This window comes from Streptopelia decaocto (assembly GCF_964273445.1).
Source record: "Streptopelia decaocto genome assembly, chromosome: 2".
NCBI lineage: Eukaryota > Metazoa > Chordata > Aves > Columbiformes > Columbidae > Streptopelia > Streptopelia decaocto.
This window is the reverse complement of record NC_138655.1, coordinates 9385427-9412849: the sequence shown is the minus strand read 5'-3', so window position 1 is coordinate 9412849 and position 27423 is coordinate 9385427. Positions and strand designations below refer to the sequence as shown.

The following is a 27423-nucleotide window of genomic DNA, read 5'->3' as shown; positions in this document are numbered from 1 at the left end:
GTTGTAACCTGCTTTTGTAAAGCAAGTGAACCAAGACCTGCAGGCTTTCCTGCAGACACAGGTGGGGTCTCAGGGAGACACTGGCCACCAATGGACTCCTCAGTGCCACTGGCTCTGGTTCCCAGAACTCAAATAACAGAATTAGGTGGAGATCTCAGGAGTTTCCAGCAGTTGGGCCCCAACACATGCCAGAGCCTCCACCAGAGGAGCAAAGATTAGCTTTGACATTTCCAATATTCTAAGGTATAAAGTAAGAACAAAAGCAATATGTATATTTTTAGGCACTCCTCCTGGCTATATTACTTCTCCTACAATAAATCATAAGGGAACAAAAAGAACCTAAGTTTAAATTTAACTAACTATTCTCAAAAAACCTTGAAGAGAAACAAGTACATCCATTAACAGTGTCTCTTATGCCCAATATTTCTGCTGTCTCTCTTATTTGTTATATTCATAAACTGGGCAAGAAGAAGGAGTCTTTGCACTGTGTACTTATGTTCTGCCTAAGAAATCATAAGTCTAGTCTTGATCGAGGACTTAAAAACCGAGATGTCAATAAATCACAAGACAGTAAGAGTCTGGCTGGGTTAACTTCGGTTCATATAGTATTGAACAAGGTGGCAAAAATTGTGAAAAGGCCCAAAAAAAGTCACAAGGTTGTTTTTAGTGCCTTTTCCTCTTAGAATCAGAAAAGTTATCTCTTCAGTAAGCTGTTAAGATAGAAGATGACTGCTCCATTTAATTATGCTGGGAAAGTGAGGACTGGGGGAAGCAGAAGAGCTGTTTGAACTGAAAACCAGCATTGGCAAAAGACAGAAATGAATATACACAGGGCTGTGCATAAATATAGATATGGAATTGAAAGGTTTTGCGCCACTAAAATAGCAAAAGCCTTGAACAGTCTTCAAATAGCAGCCGTGGGAGCAAACCAGCTGGATCCACATACCCGGCCGTGATGTGCAGATGTGCCCAGGCTCTCTGTACACTGCTCGCTCTTGGGAACTGCCTGGCTACAGAAGCATGGACCTCAGTTCGGGTTAATTTGCTGAGTATTTCAGCCTTTTTGGTTCCTTCTCAGTCTCCTTCAAGGCTCCTGTAGAGCTCCATTCTCCGCTGCTTCTAATACCTGAGCTCATCATTCAAAACTAGTGCCAGTCCAGTTCTGCACTGCAGTCCTGTTCAGAGTCTGGTACGGACAGCCTCTAATTAGCTTTCACAAAGACTTTATTCGTTTAAGGAAAAGATCACATTATGTGCTTGCCTCAGATAGAAGAGGACAGAACTCAGACCCTGCAAAGATTTTCTTTCTGTCCTGGATTCTTATATTGCTGGCTGCCTCTTTTCAGAGAAACAAATTAAAATCTCCTTCATCCCAATATTTCAGTTGTTAGCTTGCCAAGGGAGTCTGAGGGCTATAAAGTCTCCCCTGATGTCCAAATGAAGGCAGAGCACACCAGGGAAGGATCCAGTTTTACCCTGTGGCTGTAGAACAAGCAGCCCCATGTCATCCTAATTCACCAGGACCCTTTCCAGGCGCTCCTATAATATCACACAAGTAAATGGGATATTGTCTCACACAATATGTACTGAACAGACTTGTCGCTTTTTCCACTTAACCACATCAGCTATTTCTCCTTCTGCACTCGTAATCTCACCCACACCATATTTTTTTTTAGACTCTGAACCTGTTAGGTTTCAAAAAACTTCTGCTTTTTTGCTCTTCTGGAAAGATACGACAGCAGCAACACTTCCCAGGCAAAATCAGAACTGATTCTCTGGGAGAAAAGAGGATTATGATTTCTTTTTTATCAAAGTTTTTTAAAAAAGTATTCATTTCTCATTTGTGTATCTTGAAAGGCTTATACATACATCTCTGTGACTGCTTGGAAACTTAAACTTTCCAAAGGCAAAAAGAATAAAGATTAGCATATATGTAAAAAGCTGCTATAATTATCGCAAAAGGGCTCTTGTGATTAGGACTGGAAGAAACACTGCGAGTGTCTTGCAATCTGTACTGCAACTGAGAATCAGCATCACTAAGAGACATTTATTAAAAGATAGCCAAGTCATCTGTAATTCAAAATTCAATAAACAAATGAGCTGAAATTCCTTTTAAAGTGTGATTGCCTAATAGCGATAAAATAGAGTCATTATAGGTCTAAAGGGATTTTTTTTTTTTCTAATTAGGAACACACACAAAAGAAAGATTTGTTTGGAAATCGCTTTGCAACTTTTAACTATTAAATATCTGCTAGCAAAAATAGCTATGAAACCAACTTTTGTAGAAATATCCCTGTGTTTTCTGCAAACACTAAAATACAGACAATGCCAGTAAGATAGAGATATATGTTAAAGACTCTGCTTTTCTGCTTTAACAAAGGCTGCTTTATAACCTAGAGGAAAACTGGAATATTTGACTGATCTTTAAATGAACTGCTTATTCTCAATACCTGCATTTGCAGCTTTCCTGGCTATAAATAGTCCCTCACATGACAGACTATACCCACAGGTCTCTTGCATCTCTATATGCTGTAGATACCCCAGGGACTCTGCAGGAGGAGTTTACAAATAGTTCCTGAGCTGTCTGGATTTCAAGGAGAACATGCATGGCCATGGACAAGAAGAAAGCAGAGAGGAGCCCTGTGCCCAGGGATCTCACAGGCACGGGCTGATGATACCAGATCTCCTCTCTGCTGTGGGATCCAGTCCTGACTGCAGAACTCACTACACTGATATCACTTGCTGCAAAGAGACGTTTCACAAAACCATAATTAACATTTCAAACAGCAGTTACAGTTAAGACCTCCTTAGAAAAGATGCCCAAATCTGTTTTCAATAAAAGCATTCTAATTGCTTTAAAGGTTTTATTAAAATCCCAACAGACCCATTATAGCCAATTGTTTCCAGCCTCTACCTGCCTAGTAATCACTCAATTCGCAATAGCAAAAGATATGTGCTCCATTACATGCTCTCCTCTAGCTCTGGTAACCACATTTTTTACCCACCACTGTTCCCCAGGTGGTCTAGCAAATTTGGATTATCAACCTCTTTTGTTAAAAACATTCTGCCTTACATTGAATTTAAGTGCTCATATATCAAAGCATTTGCGCTGTCTAAAGAACAAGGAAAAATCCCCCTCTAAACAAAACACCTCATGCCCAACAAAATGTTGTATCTAGAAAAAATCAATGTATAGAAAACATTATGTTTGAAAAAGCAATGACAGCTTTAAGCAGAAAATAAAAATTCTGGGTAAAATATTCTTTGCCTTGGAGGTTTATATCACCTGTGGTCAAAACAGCAAATGCTCACCATTCACATAACCACCCATTCAGCTCTTCATGCCTTGGCAACAATCTCATTAAATTAAGTATCCTGTCAAACAGAAGAAGCTTATAAGGAAGCACTGCCCGGGTTGCACCAGAGGCCTGTGGAGGGCCGGTGGGGTTGCAGGCACAGGAGCCACAACAAGGTGACACCACTCAGAGGGACCGTGTCCCTGCTACGGATCAGCCATGGTACCTGGGGGACATTTGGAAAAGTCTGACCAGCAGGTCAAGGGAGGCTGTTCCTCCCCCTCTGCTCTGCCCTGGTGAGTCTGCATCTGGAGCCCTGTGTCCAGTTCCGGGCTCCCCAGTTTAAATAAGACAAGGAATTACTGGAGGGAGTCCAGCAGTGGGATATGAAGATGATGAGGGGTCTGGAGCATCTTTCTTATGAGGAAAGTCTAAGAAAGCTGGGTCTGTTCAGCCTGGAGGACAGAAGGATGAGAGGGAATCTTATAAATGATTATAAATATTTCAAGGGTGGGTGTCAAGAAGATGAGACCAGGCTCCTTTCAGTGGTGCCCAATGACAGGGTGAGAGGCAACAGGCACAGACTGAAGCACAGGAGGTTCCATCTGAAAATGTAGAAAAGCTGCTTTACTCTGAAGGTACCAAAGCCTGGAACAGGCTGCCCAGAGAGGTTGTGGAGTCTCTTCTGAGGCATTCAAACCCACCTGGACACATTACTGTGTGATCTGCTCTGGTGAACCTGCTTTAGCAGGTGGATTAGACTAGGTGATCTCCAGAGGTCCCTTCCAACCCCAACCATTCTGTGATCATCTCTCTTGCACCCCCCCCAGCCAGAAAGGGGCCCAAGAGATAACTGTAATAGTCATATAGGTGGCTAAAGATAATTAAAAGAAGTGCATAAAGAGAGACGACAACTTGGAAACGTCTCCCTTCTGAGACATGAAGGGCTGAGTCTCTGCCTTGCAGGGCTGTGAGCTTGCAAGTATGTCCTCATAAGTGACAATGCCTGTACAGGTACATTATATACCAGGAAATAAGTTAGATAGTTACTATCCATGGTGAGATATTAGCATTGTATTATCATCCTGGAAACTTTTACTGATATCATGTTTAGCAATGGAGGATAATAGCTGTTTTAATGGCATTGTCTTAACATGCCAAAATGGAGAAAAAAAAGAAATCAGATTTTTCTTGTTTATAATATGTGTTATCCAGCTACATTGTTCAACACCAATAGAGTCATCTGTAAATCAATGGCGACATTAAAACAGTTACACTTCCAAGTTAAAGCCATATGTAGATAAACTGAGCAGGTTCTCCTGGTACTTTTTTAGCTTGCCAAGTCAGAATTGTGGCATAAAAGCTTTCGGTATCTTGAAAGTATTTGGGGTTTTTTGGAGGGAGTTGTCTGTGGTCTTTTTTAAGCTGAATGCTACAAGAAATTGTGGAAATCCAAAAGACATTTTATCCAGTTAATACTTAATATTTTTTCAACTGTTGTCGCCAGAATAAGTTCTCTTTATTCATTCCCCCACAACCAGCAATTTTCTCGCCAGAGCTTTAAATAAACTAGTGAGCAGCGGTGTGCCGTATCAGCATTGCTAAAATTAGTTGCACACTGATAATTCTGATTTCCAACCCCTGCTCCTCCCTGTGGCAGTCAGACCACAAACCCAAAGGACACAACACCAAAAGATGCTGAGACACAGAATGTCTTACGGCTTTACCAGAAACATGTTTAGGGCATTTATGCACTACAGACCTCTCTGCAGCAAGTTTATTCCTTAGTTCACTTCATCTTCACCAGAAGATCCAGTCAACTTCCATATCAGCTTATGATACATGGAAATGCCACCATTTCTTCTGAGAGCCCTTCAACATGCTATTCAGAGCTGCTGACTTGTTTTCCTTTCATTTATGTTGTCAGTGATAACCTCTAAGGCATTAACAGACTAGACAAGTATCTTTCTGGAAAAACCATCTGCAGCTGAATCAAGAGGTACTGGGGCTCATTGTTTGTTTGTTTGTTTGTTTGTTTTCCTGAGACACAACAAGCCTCTTAGAGAAGAAAGTGCTAATCTGTACATTACTGAAGGGAGCTCTTTGGAGCCCTGCGAGGTTCATCCCCAGAACCTCCCTGTATCTCACAGCTAAGACTGAGGAGCAGAAGTGCCCCACTAGCAGCACTCTACTATGTTTGCAAAGCTCAGCACGCTGTCCTTAGGAAAGCTTCACCATTAAGGGCTGAGCTTCAGCGCTGATGCGGGAGCTCAAGATCTAGGAGACCATTTTGACTGATAAACGTGCCTCTGAGTCATGATCCCCCGTGCTTTCTCTTGCCTCTTGCTGGGAACAGCAATTTCTCCCAGATCTGTGCCAGGTCTCATCGATCACGTGTCAGTTCTTTGTTACACATACCCCAAACGCATTAGTTGCACTCACATAAGCTGGAAGATGCGAAAATCCATGAAGCTACTTACTTATCTAACAGCTTTTCTTCAAATTACCAGTTCCTGTGCCATATACAGTATTATTAACAGTTCATACTGTGGGCACACTGGGAGTACTGCCAGCGATTCTGGTTTCACCACTCTTTCTCTGGATCCACCTGTTGATTCCTCTATTACACTGAAATGGTAAGGTCTTTGGGGCAAAGACCAGGTTGTTAGTCTGAGTCTGAACAGATTTTAGCCCAATGAGATCACAGACCATGACTAGGTTCTTGTCGCTGCTGCAACACCAACATTTTAATTGAAGTCCTACTTTTGATGAACTGGTCTTCTATTTTCCTTTCTTGCTCCTCCTCCCCTAATTACTGAAAAGTTAGCAAAATTCAGCCATTAACCCTCCATATCCCAATTATCAGCATCATCCCACTGTTTTGGCCATTGAAATTACAAAATCAATCCACTGCCTTCCCTTCCCATCCCTTCTGATCCATCTCACTGTAGCTTTCCTCCCTAGTTAAAACAGACACCTCTCAACAAGACCTCCTTGTTGAGAAGATTCCAATTGCTGCCTGCAAGAACTAGACAGGCAGGTGGAATCTAGCACTTGTCTAAATTCTGACCACACTTCTGCATAGAGCAGCAGCACATATTGGATCCAGACACACAAAAATCAGGTTTTGCTTTCTGGAGTTGCCAGAAACAGAGCCAGCAACAGCCCATCTGCATAAATCAACAACATAAACAACATACATGAGCTGAGCACTTCCCATCAGAAGGATCACAGCCCACTTCAAGATTTGTGCATAGGATTTAGCCCATACGTCTCCCAAAATGCAGCAGCAGCTGCCATGAAATAATATTGCTCACCAGCTCACCGCAGCCCAGAAATGGAAGAAAATCTCAGTGTTATACAATTATCCCTTCTTAATCATTTCCCTAAATCCTCTGCATTTCCATCAGTGATGGGCCACTGCAATCCAGGAAGGGCAGAGAAGTGACAGATCACAGGTGGGGGCACAAGATGCATATGAGCTGTGTTTCCTAAGTTCTTCAGTCTCCCAGTGTCAGTCAGCTCAGGGAAAGACAAGAGAACAGCAGAGTTCAGGTAAGCAAATGGAACAAATCTGCCTAATCTACGTGGAGCTTGTATAAGAATCTGAGCGAGACGTGGCTGAAAACAGGGTTTGCTAATATTTTCCATATCTCCACTAAAAATTCTTCAGGAACTTAAAAAGAATGCCATGTGTAAGAGTCGGTCCAAAGAACAGTATCTGCCTGAACATTGCCATCAAGAACAGATGGACAATGACTTGGAGAGAAGCCTGAGGAGAAGCATTGTGTTCCACAGGTCTCTCTGACCCGGAGGGCTACTGCTAACAATGGCTGCTGTATGGACTTTGCCTGCTGCTTCAGCCAAGCCAGCCCCAGACTCCTAAAAGGGATTGTTATATGGGTCTCTCTGACCCAGAGACAGTAGCTGCTGTCCAGAAGATGGATTCTCACCTGCAGCCTCACTCACACCTTGTCCCCCACTTCCTCCCTCAAACAAAGGCCAATGGAAAAGAGCATGCCCAGAAGCTCGCCAAGGGTCCTGAGGTCACCCAATGGACCAGAGAGAGACCCCTGAATGCAGGCCACACAAACGCAGACAAGCACTGGCAAGAGTGACGAAGACTTTTTGAGCCTGGGCAGTTTAAGCCTGGGTTGCGAAACCAAGACGGAGTCTGGCCTCAAACAATGGGAGCGAGTGAGGGCGAAGAAGCATAAAAGATGGTTCCTGATTGGACATCATTGAGATCTCCCCACCAGAGGATCCCGAACCATGACAGAGGACTGGCAGGACTCTACGGGACCGGAGACCAGAGGGACGCCTCTGGAACTCGCCTGGTGGTAAACCAATCCTCATTCCCACTTTTCTTTTTCTTTCCCTGTTTCTTTTCCCTTTTCCTTTTTCTTTCTCTCGCTATCACATGCTGCTTTACAGGCAAAATAATAAACTAACACTGTTTGATTGAATTATAACCCCTTGGCATTTTGGTTGCCTTAATTTTGCGCTTTGAGATCAAGGTAAAAGAACCTTCACGAGTCCATCGCCGAATGGACCGTGACACCATGGCATGAACATTAATCTCCAACTAAAAGCCTTTTCTTACGTTAGATTTGCTGACTCAGAATGAGGCCAGTGACATTCCTCTGCCTAACCTTAAAAAAAGAAAAACCAAATAAACAATAAACTACCAAACGGAAGGAGCAGCCTACAGATGGTATAAAACCAGAAGGAGAGAATTAGAAAAGGTCTTGCACCTTGATACCGTGTTGCAGGATAAGGCATCACATGAGTCACAGGAGTAAAGCAACGTATTGGAGAGGCGCTGTCAGGCCATGAGAACAGACCAAATGGCTAAAATTATAACCTCACTTGCATGCCTTTCACAGTGCTGCAAATTCTGAGGTTTATTGTTTTTATTGTTGTTTCTCTTTATTCCCAGCTTATGGAGCTAAGATATGTCATGGCAGGGGCAGCTTCCATTAAATACATATATGTATGTATATATATATATATATATGAAAAAAGAGACAGAGACAAGTAAAACTTTTTGCTTCATTGTTACAAAGAAAATCTGGAATATCTGACAATGTGGTACCAGCCTGAAGACCCACAATCTAATTGGAAAGTAAAAACCTCTCAGAGGTAGGCATTTCAATCAGCAATGTCTAAACTAGGCATGGTCTTGGGCCTGGTTTGACATGAAGACATGACATGACACTGCTTTTCCGTGCAGGATCAATGGCAGATACTCTCTCTCCAGGGCTACACTACTAAATACTTCTGGATCAAAGGGTAGAAGCTCTAAGCTTGCTTTCTTTTTGTAGATATTCCTGCATAGTTGTTATTTGAGGTAACAGCGAGGTTGCTCCTGAGAGTGTTTAAGCAGGAATGCAACCTGTCTTTTGTCTTATTGGCATCCCTTTTTATAGCTCAAGAGTAGACGAACCTATTCCTCTTTTTTCTCTATGAAGTTACATTTAACATGCCTTAAATATCTTGTTCCTTTAGTCTCCCGCTTTATTCTTTAGACCCTCTTCAGGATTTTAAGTTAAACCATGAGTATTTAGGGACATTCACTTCCCCAGGATCAGTCCCAAATTGCCACAAAGAACCCTGTCCTTGGATTTCAGCTCTGAGGGCTGTGCTCTGCACTAAAATAACAAATGATTCTTAAATCTCTTCTCCTGCTGTTCAGGTGCCAGCGTGTAACTCATAGCTCTGTGCTGCCAAGTGAAGATGACAACCGTGACATGTATGAAGATGGATACACCTCAGAAATCATGGTCCCCTGGCTGCCCACAGAGCAGCAGTAGCTCAAGAAATAAACAGCTATTAATATTTTCCACCACTACCTGGCCAAGACACCTCGCTGCTGGCCAGGTTTTGGGCTTGTTCTCAGGCCATCCAGAGCACACAGAGTCTCCTCTGTAGGTCAACAGCAGCAACAGGTTTTACACTGAAGACACTTTGCAATTAGAGGAAAATAGGCAACTTGTCTGAAACACGCACCAAAGCACCAGGAGGGCAATTAGGTTGTTTCCTCTCTACAAAGCAGCACCTTCATTAAGTAGCTCCAAAGGTTCATCTGCATGATGATGTCACTTTAATTCCCTTCCTCCTTCTGTTTTACCTCTCGTTACAGTTACACAGTTACTCCTCTTCCTTCCTTTTACAGCTTTATTTCCAACATCTCCCTTGCCTCCTTCTCCAGCTCGGCTGCTGTTTTGTCATCATCACTGAAACTGCGTTCACAGCTGCTGGCTTCTTCCCCACACCCTTGCTGCTCTTACCTCACTCTAAAACAAATTTAGTTTCATTGCTTATTTTGCCCCCTGTGCATTACATTTTTTTTAAACCAAGTAGGCTGAAGACCATTTTTTTATTCCCTCTGGACAAGGCAGAAGCAGAATCCAGACAGGTCCATCTGTTCTCCTTGCAGGATCAGTGGCAAAAAGACTACATGGACACCCAAAAATTACATCCCACTCTTCAACAGAGCTGACAGCTCTGAAGGAATTACCATATTGTAATTACTTTTTAAAATAACTAAGACATAGAGCTAGATATTTGTGCTCTGGAGAGGATAACATTGACTTGGGGCCCTTTCCAGACAAAAAAACAATCCCCCCATTTTGTCAATTATTATTTAGATATCAGTGTAGGGACTGCATTGCCCAGTGGAACCAGTAACAATTTCTGCCCCAAGTCCTGCAAAGCCATGCTGCTCAAGCTTTGGTTTGTGCATGCATGTGGAACCTGGGGAATATCAGCAGAATCCCATAGGAACACGAGGTGAATCCAAGAGTCACAATAACAATGTTTATGTACAAAACTGATTCGGATTCCAATGCTGCAGAAATTGTGTGGTCTTCATTCATTTATTTACCTGCTTGGAGAAAGGTGTTCGAGACTGTATGAGATTTTAACGTTTGGGACAGTCATCTTAAGGCGAAAAAGGATGTCTCTGTTTTAGCCTCCTGTCCAGAGCACTTTGTAAGATTATTATCCCCGCAAGGCCTTTAACAATGTGATTAGAATGAAATTCATCTCACTTAAAGATAGCGTTTATAAGTTACATGACTACATCTAAGCCACATATTGAAGCTTCTGTTATAACCAAGGGCTATCTATTTATTTGGTATCATCTCTAGTAATCAGGTGTGATTTATCAGTGTCATCATTTACTTCAGGATGAGTTGAATATTCACCAATACTCCTATAGCAGTGGTCTATACTGGCAACTGAAGCGATTGAAATGACTTGGCTATGTTTATACACTTGCAAGGAATACTTCTACATTTAGTCCTGAGAATCCCAGCCCAATAACTATTACTGCTGTTAATACTACTTATGCTATGTTACATTATGAAGTTAACAACCTAGTTAAGAAACAAGTGAATCTCTTTTTTCCTGAGTTAATTCATCACTTGTTTCCTTATGTGTTGCTAAATTAAAACAAAACAAAGCCAAAATCTGTTCCTAATCATAACTCAAAGTCCTGCTTAATCACCACTAAAGAATATGTAGAATTATCGATTTAAACCCATATTTTGCAGCTAAGCTGCAACCTACAGTTGTCTTTCGGAAAATTCTCCAAGTTGGGTTTAAAAATGACAAGTGGAAAATTGAAAATTTCTTGTGAAAATTCTTCCAGCAGATCTCTGCTCCCCATTAGATCTTATCTATAGCCTGAATTTATCTTGCATCATCTCCCAACCATTGCTATATCATAATTTATGCAATTAAAAAGCCCTCTAGTGTAAAAGAAACTCCCGGTCTTCATAACCTGGAACAAACACCGATAGAGCACTCAGATTAATGCTTATAAACACATTATGTACTTTAAGTTGCTTGGAATTCAACTCATGATAGAATAAGTGAAAACAAGCACCACCAATGAAGAGACGCATTGACACGTTTCCATCCACCCAAAGTGTCTTTTCTTCACTCACTGTAATAATGGTTTCTTTAGAATTACTCTTTCCAGAAAACTATAAGCATTATAACAGAAGAACTTCTCTGTGGTCTCCAGATCTATGTTGCTTTGGAGGTGATTATGTCCTGCTCTGGGAATAATGTTGTGTTCTCTTACCATTTACTGGGGAATGTGATGATTCAGGCAGTAAGACACGGTATTCAGTCCTGTCTGTATGCTCACTTGCTAGAGAAAGTTGCTGTCTGTTTGTTGTTACATCAGGAGATCCCATCCTTTATTTTTCTTGGTTATCAACACTGGTAACAAATAGACCTGCAGAGCAGGACCTTGTATTATCATCCCAACTCTGGGAGCAATGGCTGCAGTTGTGGTTCAGGCTGTGTGTGAAGTAGGATGCAGATCTTGGATTAGCCTGTAAGTGGTGCTCCTAAAGTCCTTCCTCCTGCTACTGAGACCAGGAATGTGGAAAAACTCAAGGGACACGTATTAGCTCAGTTTGTACTCTTTCTGGTAAGAGAGATGGATCTCCACCTCCACTTCATAGCGCACCTTTCTGAAGAGAACAGCTGAGTCACCACAAGAAATGTTACCTGCACAGGTCATCAATAAATCACTCTTTCCCTAACACCACCATCACCCCCAGAGCAAAGAGCGATCAGGAGCAGTGACTCAGAATTGTGTGGGTCTGAATCACAACAACTCTAAGAGCTGCTCCTACAGTGATACTGTTTGCATAGGGATTCTAACTTCGGGGATGCCCAAAGTCATAGACTGGTCCTGCAGAAGTACCTTATCACCAGGTGCCAAATTCAAATTTGGTGCACTGTGCAACCAAAAAAAAACCTCTAACAAAAAAAAAAAAAACACTAACGATGATGAAACTCGAGGAGATTCAGAAATAATTCCTGCACCATGTAGACAAAGTAATACCTTGCACCATGCAGACAAAGTAATTCCTTCTGAGTCCCTGCTCTGAGGGAATTAGAGGCACAATCTTAATGTTAAAATAGATTAACTCAATGTCAAAGTCCAGTAAGTTACAAAAAGTATAAAAAATACCAAAAAGTAGATACAAGTATGTCTGGGTAAGAGACAAATTGTCATGTCAGCTCCATCAACCTGCTATCAGCGCTTAGGTCAACTGAATTTAAGTCAGACTGCACTCTACTGTCGTGTGACATAAAGTATGAAAGGATGATGGGTCACACAGAAAGCACAGCTGGATGATCCATTGATTGGTGCCTTCAGTAGTGAGGTGACGAGTGCCACCAGAGGAAGGAGAGAAGATGGGACTGAGGAAGGGACACAGAAAAAGAGATGGGAAAGTCAGGAGGAGTCATAGAGTAGGGGTAAATTACTGAAGATTGAATGATTCGTCTAAATGATAAAAAGAAAAAAAAAAAAGGTTGAAATACCCTATTGCAGCAACGTCAGTAAAAAAATTGAGAAGTCATTGGGAAATATTTCTTATTTTCAATGAACTCTACTGATTACACTAAAGATTATTGCCAGCATTTTCCAGTGTCAGGAATCCAAACACAAACAACACTGGTGCTAGTTAGCCCAGCAGCAAGCAGCTTTCCTGCAAGCTGGCCTGCCCACCGTCTCTGTCCAGATGTTACATCTCACTTCTGTCCATGCAATTCAGGATTGGAGTGAGAAGAGGAGAGTTTCCATCACTCTGGGCCTAGAAGTCTGCCCATTATGAGAAATGCATAGAATAACATATTTTGTGAAGTGCAAACAAATCTATCATTGCTTGCAATATGAAGTAGTTTGAATCTTGGAGATGCACAAGACCTAACTAGAAACAGACCAAGCAACCTGATTTTACTTTGAAGTTAGCCCTGCTCTGCAGATTGCACTGGAGACCTCTAAATCCTTCCAAACCAAACAGGTTTAAGGTTGTGAATGTCAACTCCTTCCTACAGCCCCAGCATCAGACATGACCTACAACAAGAAATGGGTATAAAGACAGTGCTTTGCTTGCACAACTTCTCCAGCTTATCTGCACTGTATTTGTTAACTCAATAACTGTATTTAGACCAGAAGTGGGTACATACAGATTAGATATAAAGAACAAATTATTCACTGTGAGGGTAGCGTGGCCCTGGAACAGGCTGCCCAGAGAAGCTGTGGATGCCCCCATCCCTGGAAGTGTTCAAGGCCAGGATGGATGAGCTTTGGGTGTCCTGGTCTAGTGGAAGGTTCCTGCCCATGACAGAGAGTTGAAACTATATGATCTTTAATGGTCCTTTTAAACCCAAACTGTTCTATGTTTCTGTGATTTATGAGGAGGAAAAAAATCCCCTCTTAAGGAAAAAAACCCATGCCTGTATGATCCAGCTCCAGAAGCAAAGGAAACAAGACATTAACACCATGGTGTGAGTACTGTCACCTCTGGGACAGGTTGGTGCTCACTTTTTATCTTGCCAGGGGATCTCCATCTCTCCTATTTCCCCCATTCCTCAAGCTGTCTTACCTTACTTGGAGAGCAAGTTTGCTTTGGCAGGGAAATACCTCACCAGAGGTGCAGGACCTTGACTTTGGCCTCTGGCGCTAGCAGAATATCAGTAAAAAATGAAAAGATTTTGTAGTGGGTCCAGAACAAGCTCACGGTACAGCAGCCAAATCCATTTGTTCTTTTAACTTTAATAGATTTACTCTACATTTGTACTGACATGACTAAAAGAGGTTGCTGGCTCAGTATTTCTGTAAAAACAAGGAAAACACAAACGAGCAGCTGTTACAGGAATACACCACAACCCAAAAATGCTTCCTTCTGTCAGGGCATTTTCATGCTTTCAAATTTTGTACAGTTTTCTGATGATTTCAGTATTATGTTCAATTATGCCAGTTTACTGATTCAGCTGGTGTGTGGAAGTGAGTATGCACTCTAAAATACTAAATGGTGCTTACATATCTATAAAGTCTCCAGTTTTGCAAAGGAAACCATAGCACATATAAAACACTCAAAACTTATGAATGACCCTCACAATTGCCCCCATTCATCTCAGGCCATTCAAATTGACCTTCAATATTTGTTACAGACAATGTCCAAACCACTCGCAAAGTGTTTCCTGGTCCCTAAAAGACACTTTTGAGAAAGCAGTGTTGTCTGTTCATTGATTTAGGGAGCTAATTTTGAGTGGTAGAGACAAGAGGAGTAAAGCAAATGGACAGAAATTCAAGAATAAGAAGCAGCAGGACTTCTCCTGGCAAACTCCCACCACAGCAACTCCTGTGCCCAGGGAAATCCCAAATGGACACAAAAAAATAAAGGGAAAACAGTTTCAGTCACAGCCCTTGGATTTGAAGCTTGGCCCAAGATGTAGTTAAGTTTGGGTTTGAGTATGACCACAAGATCAACTGCAGCTATGATTATAAATCGAGAGCAAATTTAAGGGAGGGCTCAAGGAGATAGACCCCATAGCAAACCAGAGAACAGAGGGAAGGTGGAAAGGTAAACTCAAGACTCCTGCTCATTGCAAGGGGTTTGGACTAGGTGACCTTCAAAGGTCCCTTCCAACCCAAACTATTCTGTGATTCTATGATTCTATGGACTAGGGAAAAATCTTAAAGCTACTGAAATCAGCAGCATAAGTAGGACAATGAAAATGAAGACATCAACTATGCGATCATATTCTTCTTTGGGATAATGTCAGGGATGACTGTAGGCCTGTCACATATGTACAGCTCTTGAGGAAAGGGAATTAGAATGTTATGTTGAAACTAATACTAATAAAAACCTATGTAATAAGAGTCATATTCTTCTTACATTTCAAAGTGGGACTTGTCTGTCTGCAAGTGGTTTGTACTGCAAACATTTACCAGAGATCAAGTCACCTCAGCTCCTGCTATTGATAATGGAGTGTTGCTCAATGGAGCAGAAGCTGTGATTTATCTCCGTGTAATGCAGACCTCTACGTCTGGTTGGATGAACTGCACCATAAAATCTATTGACTGTATTGACTAGATCTCCACTGACTATAAAGAGAACTTAAATACTTATTGCACATACAGAACTGTACATGAACATATCTAAATTTAGTTATCTTAATGAGGCTTTAAGTCCTGCCTTACAGGTCAGGCAAAGAGATTACCATCCCTCAGATGTTTTCACTGTAGATACCTAAATTCAAGTTAGTCACTCAAGGTCTCCTTTGTAGTCAGTGAAAATTTCAGATGTTGCAAGAGGTGATTAATCTCACCTATTTAAGAATCATCTTTAGGATGAGATTAATTGCACTCCATAAATTCCTATCTCCTGTTTTTCTTCCGCAGCTCTGAAAAGAGACCAGACACCTACCTCAGTCAAGACACTAGATGGATGGATCCCATTGTGAATTTTGAGCTCTGAGGAAAAGCAGGGATATACTGTTGTTTTAATTTAGCACTGAAGAGAGAAGTGTATTTGAGAATGTATTATACTATGTGATAATGCCATATTCTGAGAGCAGAATCTGCCATGAACATACATCTGTCAGGTCCCACGTCTGTGCAGTATCATTGCACCCAGGACCTGACAAGGTAACGGAGTGACATCTACAATAAAGAGGGACACAAAATCAGGAGAAATGTCCAAATATCAGCAACAATGCAACTAGCAATATCTTCTTCTGTGTTTTACACAAATCATGAAAAGTTCGGTAATGAATTATCAGTAAGGTCTTCCTCCTGTATTAGTACCACAAATTATTCTTTTGTTAATATGCCAAGATGTGGGGATGAAGTGTTTGAACCTCCATGGGAGTTTGATCAGCACAAGGAGTGTTGAAAAAGAAGAGGCAAAACCCTCAAAAAAGCCCCATGAACAGGAAAAAGCAGGGATAAAGAAAATGAAATGTGTGATCTGAGACACAGAGTGCAATTTATATTATTTCAATGGGGCAGGATTTCTTGGGTCTTTATCTAAGTGAAAGCTCTTATGCCAAAGCAAAGTGGCTTTTACATAGACCTAGGAGGATATATCCTCAAAGTGGTAAGACTTCACATATAACAATTATGTCTGTTCTAGTAACCCAAAGATGCCCAGTCCTCCTCTCTGTCCATGAGGCCAGCTGGCATGACCGGTGTCCCTACCACTGGCCTCAGTTGCCTCCAAAGTGGCAACCACATGCAAAATGTTACTGGGAATGGTCCCAGGTTTTCAGCAACGCTGATCTGAGCCCAGTCATTTGGTTGTCTCAGACTAATACCATGGCATGGATCATCCAGCGATGTTGTGTTATTGGCCGGTGTGCATCACTGCCTGGAAACATCCCCTGCACACAACCTTGTCAATTAGTCTAGGCATAGTTAATGACTAGTCTAGACACAAGAAAAGCTGCTGCCATAGCTGCAGTGCAAAGATGGTCCTGAGCTGTGGCCCTACCCATCTAGAGCCACTGCGCAGATGGTGTCTGAGGTCTGATCAAGGAGCTTCAGCCAGTTGTGTGCATTCGAATTCCTCCAGCACATCTCGCAAGAACAGCAGTGTTAGCAAAGGTAGAAGAGCAAATTCCAGTTCGTGTAATTACCTTCCTAAATTAATTCCCCTGCAATTTCAATCAGCGGCTCTTGACATTCCATCCTCAGGGTGTAATCCCCCCTCATAAGCACTCTGAGCAGTGCATGGAGAGGCATGAGGGGAACAAAGATAAGCAGAGCTGATGCTGCACTGCCGAGAGCCTGGTGGGCAGCTCCCCACCGTGTGCTTTGGGGATTTCACTATCAGTCCCTCAACAGCTGTACTTGCTCCTCTTCCATCCCCCTTCAAAACAGAAGATTTGAAACTCTTTCTTTACAGTCAGTAGAGAGTACCCTGTGAACAGTCTTCTGGTTTAGGATGGACATTTCTATCCTTCACCTGAACTTAAGTATAAGCCCAATCTAATGGCTCCTATAAAATATATAAGAACTAGGGCTTGGATAGATAGTGGCATTTAAGCTTTCAGCATTGCTTTAGCTCTGCTCTAATGGTGGACAGTGCTAGGAACACTCAATTATTTTTTTATATAAGATACACGTTTGTCATGCCAAAAGCATGAAAAATCTGAGGTGGGAAGATAACAATTAAAGATGTATCATTGGAATAAATTAAAAAAACTAGTCCGACAATCAGATTTGAACAAAAAGAAATGGGGAAATACTTGCTGTTTTGACATAGGCGCAGTGTCTCGTAAAATCTTAGTTCTAGCATTAATTTAGATGACTGGGAGAAACTATATGAATTAAAAACTGGCTTCAGAGCTATAAATAAAGCCATAACAAATGATATCATATTAACCAGGAAGCAGGGAAGCTGTTATTTAGTGAAATACTGAATGGATTTTCTTAGTTCTGGTCTTATTAAGTGCTTCCTTAATGATCTATAAATAGAATTACATTTAATGTTAATAAAATTATGAGGTTCTAATCTGGAAGGTGAGTAAAACACCAGTGAGGACAGAAAATAATAAATAAGAAAAGCGTCTGATATTGGAACAACACCGCTGGAAAGTCAACACAACAATCACAAGCTAATACAGGTTGACAAAGGAACACAAAACACAGCCATACAGCTCTCAGCAACAACTCTGAAAACAGGGAGGACAAGCAAGATGCAAGTACCCATAATATGAAATAAAGTCTGTAAAGTCAAAGGAAGCAAAAGCTAACAGCTGACCTAGATGGGATTAGGATTCCTCTGCTGATGCTGCCATACAACGGACCTGTAATGCTCCAGCATCATGTACCAGCAACCTAGAAAAAGTAAAGTAGGAAAGACTTTCTCAAGATTAATGCATGGAGGAGAAGGGAGTGAGAGCACATGCACCTCAAGAAACACTGGATGTTTCTCATGTCAGGGTCTCAGCATCTCATTAAACTGAGATTTAGAAGTGTTGGAGATGTGCTACTCCACTTCAGCATGGTTTTTAAAACCCATGCAAATGAGCAAAAGGCAGTATCTATAAGGAGGACAAGGTTTTATCCCGGTGACTATAACCAGAGGTGACTATTAAGACACGGAAGGGATGAAGGTCTGTGACAGGTCCTGTGGAGAATTGTAGTTCAGGAGCATCTCTCACAGCCAAAGTAGAGCAGCAAGTGGGTTGTACAGAGGAAGATGGTGATATCTAGTGCCACTTTCTACCAAATCTCAGTCACACTCTTCTACTTTGGATGACCTCATTGTCACCTTGAATATGTTCCTGCTGACATCAATGAGACCTTTCTCCAAGTCAAACATGATTTTAAGTCATTTGCTCACTTAAAGCTGGGGAAGGCAATTTAGGGATTTACAGCCTGAAAGTTCTCCCAGAGTGCCTTTTTCTAAAGTAGGTTATGATGAACCTAAATATCCCTGGGCATGTCCCTCTTTCCACAGAAAATGCTAAGTTTCCCAACTATCATCCTAAAACAGAAGGCTGCATATACTAAACAGCTTTTGTGGACCATATTCCTTGTAAAGCTATAAATATTTTAGTTATCCCATTTAATAGAGTATTTGCCAGAAGCAATAGCAAATGCAATGTCTCTGTGGCTCCATTCCTTCTGCAAAGTTCCACACTCAAGAAGGGAACATAGCATTGCTAAATACAAGAGTCAACATTATCATTTATTTATACCATGCAAGGTTGGTCGTGGTAGTACCCAGCCATTCAGCTGCCTGGCTGTAGCAAAGGTCACCGATCTTAACACTCACTTGACTGATTTTTACTGGAAAGTTTCTAACAGATATTAAATTAGATCTAAATTACTGAAGTTCAGACCTTGTCCTTGAATACACGTGCTATCACCTGAGCCTGCACATACATCTCAATGCTGGAAAGGACTTTCTGCTGTTCAAGAGACACAAAAATGTGCTCTACATACACACACAAGTGTGTACATTGGATAACCTGTAAATAAAGTGGTTTAAATCAAGTCATATTTGAAGATGAGAAGCCTCAAAGAAAGAACAGAAAGATGTTGCGTGAGTAGCCTATGGGGTAATGTTTGAGAGATGTAGGAATTGCTGGGGCACCTTCATGTTCACTTGTACACATTCAAGCACACAGTGGTATATAACTGGCATTATATGTATGTGACTACTTTTTAATCCAGCTGTTAACACGGGTAGTCTTTATTTACTATTTTTTCCTTTAGGTTTATTTTGAATGTTTCTACATTGTGCACCAAAACCAGAAAAATGGGGGTGAAAAGTCTCTCCCTGATAATTTTTAAATGTCTCCCTAATCTCCATCTCAGACTAAATCAAGAAGTAAAACCTACATGGCCTCTCAGCCAGGCAGCTGATCTGGAGGTGCACAGACCCTGCTGAGTTCCATGAGGATCTCGAGTTTGCTGCAAGGAGCAAAGAGAAGCACAAGAAGAAACTGAGATGGTTTTTATGAACGGATACCACCAACTAGACTCTCCACTGTTGTGCTGGAGATGTTGCAAAAAACCTAATCCTGGGTTTTACTGCCAATGGTGCCTTCAGGACTGCAAGGTCAGCACAGACAAGGTGCTAATCTTCATACCAAGTTTCTCAAAAGAGAAGAAAAACATGATTTTCTGGCTGCTGGAGGGGCTTTGGTATATCATCTCTGTTCAAAATGATTAAATTTGGGACTGTTTGTTTTTATGGAAATTATATCAGGGGTTCTGAATTTTTTCAGAGGGGCTTACTCCTGGGCTCAGCAGATGGCACTAATAGACTGGCCGCCATGTGTTTGCTGTCACTGGTGGCACTGATGCTTCCCACCAATGCTTCTATCCTCGTGTGTCCCTGGCTGTGGTGAATCTGTGTAAATGTGGCACTTAGGGACATGGTTTACTGGCGAACTTGGCAGTGTTAGGTTTAAAGTTAGACTCAATGATCTTAAAGATCTTCTCCAACCTAAATGATTTCATGATTCTATGGATTCTACGATCTTGCCACTTACCCAGACGAGGCTGCCATCACTGCTTCATGCGGTGTGAGCAAGGGTTTGCACTCACAGAAGGGCACTCAGGAACCTGGGTCTCCAGGATTTCTGGGGACACTGAAGCACAGGTGAGCCCATCAAGCAGGTGTAAGCAGCACCAAAACTCAGCAAGTTAGCAGTATAGCCACGGCAACACTGAGCACATGGCCTCAAATAACCCAACCCATGAATAAGCACTCCAGGAGTGCATCTCACTGTCAGCACCAATACCCTAGCAAGGAGTTATGAGGCAGGAGGTGAAAAGATACCTATTCCCACCAAAGTGCCAGGTCTATGATTTCAGACATAGTTCAGGTGCTTAAACAAGCGCTAAGCACCTGCAAGCTGCTGAAGAGGCTCTGAAGCTACAATTGGCACTTGCAAGCCACTCACATTATTCAGGAAGGAAGATGTGTCAGGGAAGGTGTAGGTTGGACATTAGGAAAAGGTTCTTCACCCAGAGGGTGCTGGACACTGGAACAGGCTCCCCAGGGAGGTGTCACGGCCCCAAGCCTGACAGTGTTCAAGAAGAGACTGGACAACAGCCTCAGACACATGGTGTGAACTGTGGGGTTGTCATATGCAGGGACATGATTTGGACGCAATGATCCTTGTGGGTCCCTTCCAACTCAGGACATTCGATGACTCCCCAGGCTCTGCTGCCGTTTCTCATCCCTGCCAGCAAACCCCAGCTTTTGGCAGCCGCTGACCACAGCCTGCAACGTTGGCTGATCCCGGCAGCTGAGATTACAGTCACGTCTCGCTAAACTGCACACAAACCCAGGGCGGACTCTGCAAGCCTGAACGGAGATGCAATAGCAGAAGTGTGTAGTGAGGTCTCCAATGACTAAGACTTCATTATTTTTTACAAAGTATACTGCAGAATATTTATCCATGCATTACAATGAATTAACATAAATAATTAAAACAGAACTCGTATTGGCGAACACATAAGCAAAGGAGACTTGCTAATGGACCAGGCTTGCTCTGCTGCTCCGGGGACTCACTTAGAGACAAGTCCATGCCAAACAGGCCAAGGAAGGATTCATATTGTTTTTCTTTTCACCCTGGGCCTGTTCCCATCTCACCCCAGATGGCTGACACAGGCTGGTGGATCAGCACATCTTACACAGCACATCCCAAAGGGTAAAGAGGAAAATAAAGTCCCCAGACCTCCAACCTGTTTCCCTAGTCTCTTGACAATCTTTCCTGCAAACAACCCACTCACATTCAGCCATGACAGAGGAGCTCGCCAGTGCTTCCCAGAAATACCAATGATTTGATGGATGATATGGCTCTGCCTCCTTTTTCTCTTCCAGGTATTAATTGATATTGAAATAAGATTGTATGGCAAATAAGGAAGGGGTTTCAAGTGTTCCCCATGGTTTCCCTCCCTCATCAGCAGGTACACCATGGTGTTCTCCACCATGCAGTCGATATTGCGCACTCTTCCAAAAAAGAAAATCTAATCCTAAGTGTTTCCTAGTCTTATTTTTCCATGAAAGTAAAGGCTGTGCTGCTTTGTTTTGTTTTGCTTTTTTCTGAGGATAATATGAAAATAAGAATATCTCCTAGCTACCTCTCCTTCAGTCTCTCTTCAAGTCAGGTTGAAAATTTTCCACAAATTGCAATTGCAAAGTTGATCTGTATTTTGTTACTCTTCTGGACTCTATCCATTAGCCACCAAATATTTTGTGCTTACAATCAAAAACAAACTGTAAAAACAAAATCTTACTTGTTTTCAATTTTTAATTCAGTTATGTGCATAAATGAAGTGTTTGATTGGCTCGTGGAGATGAACAGGTCTCAAGTCAGTCTTCCTGGCCAAAGTACACATCCCACGAGGCACAACTGCTGGGTTTCCTGCAATATATTGCACTGCTCAACACAAAGGAAAATACAGCACATCACAGGAACAGCGGTTACACCTACAGGGAGACCAGCTCAGAAAAAGCAGGGATAGATTTTAGCCTCACCTGCAACCCCCAAGAGAAATTTCCTAATAAAAACTTCAAAGCTTAAACCATTATTTTAAATTATTATTATTTTTAAATGAAAACGTTCGGCAGGAGTTTAGCTTTACAGAGGTGAAATTTTTCACGGAAAAATCAATTTCCTCTTACCAATTATATCATTAAGTTATTGCCATATTGCCAAGAAGTCTGTGAACCCTGGTGTTCTAGCAGAGGGGAATTTCACGGGTGTTATGTAAATCTGTCTGGTAGAGCTGCCAGAGAATAAATGTTTTCAGATGGTGAAGGAAACAGAGTCAGCTTCTTTAGGACAGAATCACCTTCCTCTTTGCTATAAGGATGGGCTTGGATAAGCTCAATTGTGCAGAACAAGGAAGGAGGAAGATTCACAAGAAAAATACCTCATGTCACTTGCTGTAAATCACTGCCAGTGAAAGCTGAACACTAAAATTAGGATCGGGAATTTCTCCCTTTCTCCCCTGGATCTTTGTCCCTAGGGCTTGGTGGGGCCTGGTCATGTCTTTGCATTTCCATTGAAGTATTTCAGTAGATTGAATCATTTCAGTAGATCTAACCCCACCTAGGCCAAAGTCAGTGTTTACAACAGGGACTGCATCAAACCTTATCTATGTGCACATTATAAGAGTGAGATACCAAAGCATCATGACCCCTCTGCAGCCATATGGGCATCACTGTATGTTTTAATGAGATCCCATCTGTACCACCCTTTTAAAAGTCCTGGCATCCAAAGCTCCTGCAAAGACCTTTACAAAGCCCCTTTCTGCCTCCACACAACACCCTCAGTGTGTCCTGAAAGTTGCCAACCCTCTTCCATCACCAGCTTCCCACCTCCTAAATCCAGACATACCAGAGTCCTTTGCATCAGTTCTTCCCTAAACACTTCTGAATGCTTGGATCTGCTGCAATTCATTTCGACCCTCAGCTGTTTATTCTCTGGGGTTATTTTTGTATATCAGAGCAGCCTTGTTACTCTTAATTTGTTTGCATAGTATTTATTGCAAAGTTACTCAGAAGACCCAGACAGTGTGAGTTGTCATTAGGATAAATAAGACTTTTCTTCAGAATGAAAACATCATCAAATTTGTAGATTTTATGGGAAGGCTGGCAATCTCTCACCAAGGAGAGGAGAGGAGAGGAGAGGAGAGGAGAGGAGAGGAGAGGAGAGGAGAGGAGAGGAGAGGAGAGGAGAGGAGAGGAGAGGAGAGGAGAGGAGAGGAGAGGAGAGGAGAGGAGAGGAGAGGAGAGGAGAGGAGAGGAAAGAAAGGAAAGGAAAGGAAAGGAAAGGAAAGGAAAGGAAAGGAAAGGAAAGGAAAGGAAAGGAAAGGAAAGGAAAGGAAAGGAAAGGAAAGGAAAGGAAAGGAAAGGAAAGGAAAGGAAAGGAAAGGAAAGGAAAGGAAAGGAAAGGAAAGGAAAGGAAAGGAAAGGAAAGGAAAGGAAAGGAAAGGAAAGGAAAGGAAAGGAAAGGAAAGGAAAGAAACCATTCTAGTGTGAAAAGAAGCACCGGGGGACCACTGGGATGGCACTATGTAGTGTCACAGTAGCACCTGCAAAGACTCTTTTTCAGATGGAAAAAGGTTAAAAGACAATTCATTTGAAAGCAAGAACAAAGACTCTGGATAACAGCTTAGGTGCTTTTTCCCCACTGCACTTCTGCTCTTGAGCAGGTCTTCATTCTCCAGTCGCAGGAACAAGCTCTGAAGCCTGTCAGCAAGAACTCAGCATGCTCTTCCATCACTTTCAGCAGATTTATTTTGTCAGATTCGATCCCTCAGCGAGGTAAGAGCCCACAACTTCTACTGACTTCAGAAGGAGCCGAGACTTAACAGAAACACAGTGTGGCAAACAGAAGCCTTGGACTGCTGAGCCCCCTGCGTGTCCTGGGACAGGGTGTCTCTGCTGGGCTTGCAGACCAGACTTGTGGATTTTACTTCCCTTAAAGATAAGGATTCCTGAGAGTGTTTTGCACCAAAGACAAGTTGTCCACATAAAGCATCAGATCCACTGCTAAGAAGGATCCAACCTTACAAATATATTGATTTTTTTTCTCATTCTATGATCCATATCGCATAAGGATCTTAAGGTTAACCACATATCTAGAGAGCAATCTAAAATGAATGTTGTAGCTTGGACATTCTTATACCATTGTAAATAAATGTGAATCTCTCGGCTCACCTGAGCCTCTCTAGACTCATCCGCTGTCCTATTGCTTATATCTAGACACGAGCCCAGTCGTGGACTTGGCCCAGCTGCCACAGCTGTCCCCAAACAGAGAGATGCCAAGTGCTCAGAACGCTCTGATATGTGCCAGAGCCTCACTTGTGCAGTGTGTGTGAGCCGACCATAGAAAGATGAATGGGGTGCCCCTCCATCCAGACATGGCTCTCCCCAACAAAAAGCAGCATTATGTAATACTGAGCATGGCTGAACAGCAAGCTTCAGACCCAAGAGTCTTCCCAGCATAACACACCCAAATGCTGTCGCTCCCTGCTGCCTAGCGTAAGTTTTCCTATGGCGAAAGGGTGAAAGAGTGGAAAAAGTGTCACAGCATCCAATGTCCACATTTTCACAAGAATGATGCTGGAAAGCAGGAACTTGTGTCCCAAGACACACTTAATGAAACCACTGAAAAGCGGGGAGCAGCAAGGAGTGAGTGGTATACAGCAGCACTTCAGTAGTGAATGCTGCCTTTTACTCCTCGCCCACGGCTAAATCCCTGCAAACATCGACGAGAAATTTGCCTGAAGGTAAAATCACAGCCCTACATACACTCAAGGTGTTTATTTGCGAGTGCAAAGGCTAAACCAATGATCAGGACTGCCCAAGATCCAGCTCCAGGCTCACAGCCCATGCAGCCTGGAGCACTTTGTTTGTCTTTGGCAAATAAACCAATTTCAGAAATCACTGCTTAAATCCTCTGTCACATAGAACTCTGTACATGTTGTAGCATTAAAGGAAAACAGTAACATCATGATCAGTAATAATCCCTTGGCTTTTCGAACACACTCACAACACTGAAGACCACATTTATTTTGATAGGACTCTGCCAACTTCGCTATATGTGCTAACCAGATTTATTTTTTTATTTTATTTACTAAAACTTAAAGGAACAGAATATTTTAGGAATGTGAAAAGCCTTTGGGCCACAGAGCGAGTTTGTTTTGTCTCAGTTCGCTTGTGGCCAGTTTAACTTTCTGGTTAGCAGTGCTGCAATGCTCGGGTTTCACACACTGCAGGGTGACGCTTGCTGGACCCAAACCCGATGGTTTTCATTTGACACTTTCAGCTGTTGAAAGAGACAGCGCACACTCGGGGTTTACAGCAGCTAATTGAACCGCACACGAACGCTCTAGGCTGAACTGAAGCCGGCAGTGTCCCCTTAAGCACTTCGAGCCTTAAAACTGTTCAGAGCCTGGTCTTCCTGGTCTCCAGGTCTAAGACACACAGACTCGGGCACGCCGCTCCAAGGCAACGCGGGCGTACATACAAGAGAGAGATACAGACTCAAAAGACGCTGCTCAGTTCGCAAAAAAAAAAAAAAAAAAAAAAAAAAAGATAAAACCACTCAGCATCAAACCATAACAAGATCCTTGCCATCCCCACCGCTGCTGGAGCAAGCCCCCCGGAGCGCATTACGGCGAGAATGATAAAGCAAAACGGCGGCCCCGGGCGCGTCTGCCCGGGGCAACCTACGGGGCAGATCCCGCCGCTCTGGGACGCGCCCCCGGGGGAGCCCCGCTCCGCGCTCCCGCTCCGCGGGGGACAGCGCGCCCGCGTACTCACACGAAGGCGTGATAGAGCAGCGCCCAGCCGCGGGGTCGTTCCAGGGCGTCGTAGATCAAAGTTTGGATGCGGCGGTACTTGGCGTGGTTCCGCTTCACCGGCCGGCTCAGGGGGGTCTTCGCCAGCAGCCCCAGCCCCGGCGGGCTCCGCTTGCCGCCCTCCTCCTTTCCGCCGCCCTCCAGCAGCAGCGTCCCGTCGCGGTCGGCGCCGGTGCCCAGGGCCAGCGAGCCCTGCTCGGGGTCGCCAACGCCGCTCGCCGTCCCCCGCCGCCCCGCTGCCGCCGCCGCCGCCCCGCCGGCCGCGCTACCGCCCGCCGCGCCGCGCCGCGCCTTCAGCCCCATGGTCGCCGCCGGGCCCCGGAGGCGAGCTGCAGATCGGCGGCGGCAGCCCCGGGAGCCCCAAGGCCATGATCCGAGCTCCCCGCCCCTCCCCCCAAAAATTATTTCTTTATATGTTCATATATATATACACATATATATATATATATGGCGGGAGGGGGGTAAAAAAAAAAGGTAGGGTAGGGGGAGGCTGTTACATCCCCGTCAGGTCATCCTCGCCGCGGGCTGCGGGGAGGCAGGAGCGCAGCGGGCACCTGGGCCGGCGCAAGGGAGGGAAATCATCGCGGAGTTTATTTACCAGCCCGATGCCCGAGCCCCTTCCTCCCTCCCCCCCTTCCCCCCCGCGCCTCCTCTTCCTCCTCCTCCCAGCTCCTGCCTCCCCCCAAGCCCTCACGTTAGGGAGTGGCCCATTGTATGCAGCCAGCAAATAGCCGGGCGCCCGCCCTCCCGCTCCCCCAGCCCCGGGTGTCTAGTCATCCACGGTGCGTGGGGTACCGGTGCCGGCCCTCCGCCACGGGGCTGCCCCCTACACGCCCCCCCCGAGTTGCCAACCCTCAGCTGCTGCCGCTGGGGCCGCCGGCGCCGAGCGGGGAGATCCCGGCAGCCAGCGGAAGGGAAGACCCCGCTCGACACCCGGGGATCCCCCTGCAGCATCACAGCCCCCCTCCCCCGCTGCGGTTGGAGGGGAGGGAGAGGAGGGGGAGGGCATCCCCGGCCCCCGGCGGGGGGTTGCTTTCGCCGCCGGAGCAGGAAGGAGCGGAGGATGGGGATGAAGGATGCCGGGAGAGGCGGCGGGTGGGCGGCTGGAGGCGCTGCCTGCCGATGCGGTTCGCTCTGAGCCGAGCCGAGCCGGAGCCTCCGCCCGCGGAGGGTGGGGGGTTAGGGGGCAGCACGCCCGGGCATCCCCCCAGGTCCCCCGGGGAGCAGCTTTTTGCACGGGTGTCTTGCGGAACAAACTGCTCCTGCCCCAGCCCGGGCTGCGGTCCCCACCTGAGTGGTTCCTGGAAGGAGCAGCGTCGGGGACCAAGCCCAGCTGCAGTCCCGAGGGGACCTGAGAACTCCCCCTCCTCTTCCTCAGCGTGTGTACCAGCACCCCAACCCAATCTCGGACCTAAGTCCTGAAGGAATGTCATTTTGATTGCAACGAAGATGGGAAGATACAGCTTT

The 27423-nt window shown here is 44.0% G+C and overlaps 1 protein-coding gene across 2 annotated transcripts in view; it reads right to left on the bottom strand.

Moving 5' to 3' along the window:
- Nucleotides 1-26259, bottom strand: part of KCNQ3 (potassium voltage-gated channel subfamily Q member 3) — a gene marked incomplete at both ends in the record, with an annotated part of 207575 nt that extends 181316 nt beyond the window's left edge. For both annotated transcript variants that reach the window (XM_082045481.1, XM_082045482.1), the window contains one exon: nucleotides 25919-26259. In XM_082045481.1, the coding sequence (XP_081901607.1) occupies nucleotides 25919-26259 (341 nt within the window). The remainder of the gene's footprint in view (nucleotides 1-25918) is intronic.
- Nucleotides 26260-27423: the final 1164 nt, after the last annotated feature.